This window comes from Etheostoma cragini, chromosome 24 (genome assembly GCF_013103735.1).
Source record: "Etheostoma cragini isolate CJK2018 chromosome 24, CSU_Ecrag_1.0, whole genome shotgun sequence".
NCBI classification, from domain to species: domain Eukaryota; kingdom Metazoa; phylum Chordata; class Actinopteri; order Perciformes; family Percidae; genus Etheostoma; species Etheostoma cragini.
This window is the reverse complement of record NC_048430.1, coordinates 840,365-846,156: the sequence shown is the minus strand read 5'-3', so window position 1 is coordinate 846,156 and position 5,792 is coordinate 840,365. Positions and strand designations below refer to the sequence as shown.

Here is a 5,792-nt window from a genome sequence, read left to right as displayed (position 1 = left end):
AGTCTAGCTAGCTGTCTGGATTTACCCTGCAGAGATCTGAGGACCAGGTAACCATAGTCCTCATGAATCCACTGGAGGATGGAACACCAACACAAAGAAAGAGGAAGGTGACAGAAATCCAGCCAAAAACAAGGACATAGACTTGAGTTTATTGTTCTGATGGACCAATATTTATGAGCAATCCAGTTGTCAGTTTTGAAAATATAATAGCTTTACACATCCATATATAAATCCAGTGATGCCTCAGTTTAACAACTTTAAGTGTTTCAGAAGAAGTCAAACTGGAGGAGGATTGAACCAAATACATAAAGAGGATTATTATCATGGATAAGCACCCACTCCAGCACAGGAAGGTCTGCAGGATTCACCCCAACAATCCCTGGCTCAGGCGGTCAGTGACTCCCCCATTGGGGCTATGAGCCATGTCTGACCACACATGGAAATCCACAGTCATAAAAACAGATAGATGGACTAGTGGACTATATGTCCACATACTTTGGGCTGTGGTGCATCTTATTTTTGCTTTCTTGCTCTTGTAAAAGTCACACATACACATTTACAGTTACACATTTAAGAAAAACTGCAGCTCAAAAGAGGCAGCAGAGTGCAAAATTCATTCATTGATTTTTCTTATCTGACTCTGCCTCATCTCTTTCTTCTCTCGCGGACCCAAACACACTTCAAATGCTTCCATATCACTGAGAATTCATCTTGAACTGAGCAGCCCTCTCTCAGTGTGTTCATCCACCAACGCCTGTGCAGCACAATGATCCTCCCTAAACCCAAACACTGCATCTTCCTTGTTAAACTGCGTCCTAAAAGACCTGAAAGACCCCCTCACCAGGAATCTCTCAACGTTTTGTTAATGTCATTGTTTATGTGTTTTTCTGCTTCTTAATGGCCTTTTTCACATGGTAGAAACACTGAAATGTGCTGCGAGAATGCGTCCTTAATGAAAAAGATATGAGAAGAAATGTGATGACGGGCGACACATTGATCTTCGAGGATGCATCCTAAGTCTCATCATCCCGCTGTGCAGTTTTTGAGAACATTCGGCTATCATGAGGCAAAACGTACTCCATGAAGATCCTAACGGCAGGAGTTTGTAGTCATGGCATGGTTTGGTTTCTCCACTCGTGTGTCAACAGCGTCTCTATGTGTTCAGCTCATTGTTTTCAGAAACAATTCCAGCTGAAATGAATGGCTCTGTGTGTGACAAGAGTGTGATATGTTAAAAAAAAAAAAAAAAAGTTGTGGGAGAATGATAACCCCAACTTAAATCATTGTAAGAAGATGCACAATGCAAAACACAAATATAGTGTGTTTACACACCTGGTCCAATTAGGGGAGACCCATGTTCCTTAATTGCATCAGGTGTGCAGAGCAGAGCTGCTACAGAATCACTGCTGGACGGCTGCTAGCATAGCATCGAGGCCTCCCCCGGGAAACACTCCGTCAGGCTTAGAAACGTCGTACAGGAAGTCACTGTAACCACCCAAAGATGACAGGACTGACACAAAAATGATCTGTGCGCGTTAGCTTAGCATTGAGCATCACGCCCTCACAGCCTGTTAGCTTAGCAAGGGAATGGAAACTGACTGCAGCTTCAAAGCTACTGCAAATGGTGAGTTTAATTTTGACTACTTATGTGCACTGTTTATAACTGATGTCAACACCAGAGGAGCTCCTTTAATGCTACATGCTAATGTTCTTTGGTTTAATTTACATGGTTTGGTTGTGCAAATGTAACACATAGAGTGAAGAAAGGGAGCCTACTTTCATACTGTATGTGTAGTCTTTATACTAACATGTCCCTTAGACTAATGACATTAATTTGCATGGATTAATTTACCAGAACATCCCCTTATTCCCCCTGCTGAGAGAGGATACAATTAAATTCTTCCCTGGTGAAACATGGCAGCTGTGCTGCTGTATCAGTCAGCCCGGGGGTCTTCAACGGTTTTTAAGCCAAGGATCCCTTAAGTGAAAGAGAGACGGGGCAGGGACCCCCCTACTGCATATATTGCATGAAATTAAAATGGAAAGCAAATAGCCAAACCTATGAGTTTGTGTTTTTGCATTTTAAAGCACAGAAAGGTTTGAGAGAATCCACGGACCGGGACTTCCTTTATAGGCTAACCAAAGAAAGCTTAGATGGAGCACTGCTGACCTTTCTGTTAGATTTGGGATTGTGACAAGGCAAGGCAGCTTTATCTGTAGAGCACATTTCAGCAACAGGGCAATTCAAAGTGCTTTACACAAAATCAGTTAAACAGATAAAACACAAGTACAAACAGTTAAAAATCATTAGCATTAAAAACCGATAAAAGACATGAATAGACAGTTTAGTGACTTCATATAGCTTCATATAATTTAGTGGAGCTAAAGGTTAAGATAAGTCTACCACAGCCACTGGGTGGTATTGTCCCACTGTGGGAGCTACCACAGCCTAACCTTAGTTAACTTGGACTGAAGCTGATATTTAGATGCAAGCCATTTCTCTCTGTGCTTATGCACCGCTAATGAAGTGCCTCTTGGTTCTCTGAACGTAAATTTAGAGACAGTGACCTCAGCTGTACCTGGCTAATAAATAATATTCAATTCATTAGTATGTATACCACATTGGGAATTGTAAGACAAAGTAATGTGGACTGTAATTATTATTGTGACCAGATAGGTCGAGCTTTAGAGACAACAAGGCCAGCAAAAGATAATAAACTAAATATATTTGGTGCCACGTGTGGGCTGAAAGATAGAAGCTAGAAGAAAGGCCTCAATTTATCCAACAAAGTCCCTCATATCTGTGTCACGTGAGGTCAGGAGCCGTTTTGAACGGGACGAGAGTTCATTAGGCGCTTTTGAGATCATGCTGCTATCAAAATATGATATAAATATTAATTATGCTGTCCCTACTCCAGATGTTGTCCAGCATCAGTTGCAGGTCATTGTGCTACAGTGAGAGTTGTGCAGCCAGCATCAGCACCAGGCTAAAAACAAGCACATGTAATTCATTTCTATGTGACTTTTTGTGGTCAAAGGTATTGACAGTAGGCGCAGTCGGCCTTCAGGTCACAATATCTAATTTGGCTTCCTTTTATAAATTAAAATATATAGATAAATAAACACTGGATATCCCTGTTATAAATGGATAATGTGCTTCCTCAAAGGCTCATTAGATTAATTGATTTAAACTGTTAGTGGGATGACACTATTTCTGGGTTGCAGGACGCGTATTAATAGTCTGCCTGATGCAGATCTATGCAGATGAAGATATATGAGTTCCTTATTTGGAGCATCGGGTAATTTTTTTAGCAATGGATAAATAACAGGATTTCATTGTGAGGAATGTGTTATGTCTGCATATGAGTTGATAGACATTGTGTGAGAGGTTTTAAAGTGGTGTGACTACAATGACCCTAAAACACTGAATATAATGCAGGATTCAAAGCTCTGTTCTCCGTCACACAAACACAGACTCTTCGTTTCTTGGATGCAGGCCATTTCTATTTATCCGGAGGGAAGAAGGAGCAGGATTCTGATTTAAAGCCTTAAAGTTTTATTTTATTGTCCAATGAAGAAAGTAAATGCAGAACTTGAATTTGGCAGTTGTGTCATCTTCAACAATCCTAAAACTGCATGTAGGAATTTTACAAAACTACTTCTGTTGCCTTGAACTTGAGAAAAGTTAAGTAGGTGTAGTTACCAAAACCCTGCAGCTGAGTTTTCTATGACACAAATCGGAGTAAATTGCAGCAAGCAGAACATTTAATCTCTGGTTGCAGTTTCAACTAAAACAGAAGGAGTAGAAGGGCCACCAAACCTGCAGTACTGGCTTAGATCCTTCATGGATTATTAAATAAACAAAACTGTTTTACATTAAGATAAAAGCATACACTTGTCTTGAAAGGGAGTTTAACACGTAATGCATCAAAATGTTAGCTTTTCCTACACTCTCACAAAAACAATTTAAAATGATTCTACGAGTTTTCTGCTGTGAACCTGTGGGGAGAATCGTTTTAAAGTCATTTCCCTGAACTCTGACAGTGGTTCTCAGGTCCACCACATTCACTGCAAAGCACAAAATATGCAAAACGGTTAGGGGGTTTTGGCCAAGTTTACCTTTTAGAGAGGCTTTATGCATTATACATGAGACTGAGTGACACCTGTAATTATCCACCTTTTTGTTATCATACAAGGAAAAGAAATCAAGACTGTTCCTGCTGCCTGCTCGTCCCACGTCTGAGGTTAGTTTTATTTTGTAGCTTTTAAAGACTCGAGATCTTGTGCAGTGTGTATCATCCAGCACCTATCATTGTTTCCTATATGTGCCCTAAACATAGTCCTTGGCAGATTCACGGGTGCATCTTTGTGGAGACTAGAAGCCACTGCTGGCTGTGTCGTAGTCCTTGCTAATGTGGGAAGTGCTGGGCAGGGACTTGAGGTACTCCATGTGCCTCCTGGCGTCCTCCTGGTTGTGTTTGATGTAGTAAATGATGTAAGCCGTCACCATGGAGAACCAGCAGAACATGGCCACAAACATGGCCACGTCTGTCGTCTTGTGGTGGAAATTGCAAAAGTTGATCCCCGAGTCCAGGACTTTGATGACCGGTTGTCCCACGTACTCCTCCTGCACGGCGGTGAAGCAGCTGACCTCGTTCACCGTCTCGGGGTCGAGCCTCAGCTCCCGCAGCACCTCCTGCAGAGAGCAGTCACAGTGCCAGGGGTTGTGGGACAGTCGGACGCGGGCGTGCAGCTTGGCCAAGGTGTCTCTGGGCAGGCTGCTGAGGTGGTTGTTGGACAGATCCAAGGTCCGCAGGCTCTCGGAGATCCCTTGGAAGGCGCCGACCTCCACGCTGTCAATGGCGTTGTGAGATAAGTCCAGTTCCCTGAGGCGGGAGAGGTCTGTGAAAGTCTCCTTTGGGATGTGTTTGATCTGATTGGACGAAAGCAAGAGAACAACAGTGTCCGTGGGCAAGTTGGATGGGATGTCCTCCAGGTTGCTCGAGGTGCACTGCACCACCACACCGTTCCTGTCCGTGCAGTGACAGACGTTAGGACAAGCACACGCACTCATAACCACGGACAGAAGACACAGGGAAACCCAGGAAGGCTTTATAGAGGGCCTGCATCGGTGAGAGGCCTCCATTAGCCGACAGAAACCAGCCCGCCGGTTAGTTTACCGTCTTGTGATTGGAGGAGACCTGTGATAGGAAGATGGAGAGACAAAACGTGAGACAGAAGAAGTCCCTACTGAAAGTTCAAATTCAGGAATTTGTTTTGTATTTTTTGCTTAAAGTCTAAAAAAAACCGGCAAGACCTGTGAAACTTTCTGAAGATGAACTTCCAGCAGGCTTTTGATCAGTTTATTTTCTGGCGATGTGCTCTTACAGCATATTTTCAGTGAACTTTCCACATCATCTCCCCTTTTCAGATGCCTTCCTCCTTGCAGGCGTAAGTAAAGTTCACCATTATCATAATAATAGCATATTACTGTAATTGGGTCTCTTAGCTCCGGATTCCTCTTTTAAGAAAATGCCAATAAACAAGGTGATGGCTCATCACTATTCAGCAGATAAACTATGAATCGGTTTGATTAAAGGATCTCTCTGTACTCTGAGATGGGAGGCATGTGAGAGCAGTGAAGGTCAGCATGCAAAATAAAATGACACATTTGAAGATTACAATACAGCAGAGAAGAAGCTGGCAGCTTTTTGATCATTTCATGAATGTGACAAGATCAAAAATAGTTTCTAATTTCTAGAAGTACTAGAATAAGAAGGTACATGTCTCGT

At 42.5% G+C, this 5,792-nt stretch overlaps 1 protein-coding gene across 1 annotated transcript; it reads right to left on the bottom strand.

Moving 5' to 3' along the window:
* Positions 1-3,808: 3,808 nt before the first annotated feature.
* On the bottom strand, positions 3,809-5,171 carry LOC117939309 (leucine-rich repeat-containing protein 3-like). Its single transcript, XM_034864546.1, has one exon. The coding sequence runs from the start codon at positions 5,144-5,146 to the stop codon at positions 4,376-4,378; it is 771 nt and encodes a 256-aa protein (XP_034720437.1). The 5' UTR covers positions 5,147-5,171; the 3' UTR covers positions 3,809-4,375.
* Between the last annotated feature and the right edge of the window lie 621 nt (positions 5,172-5,792).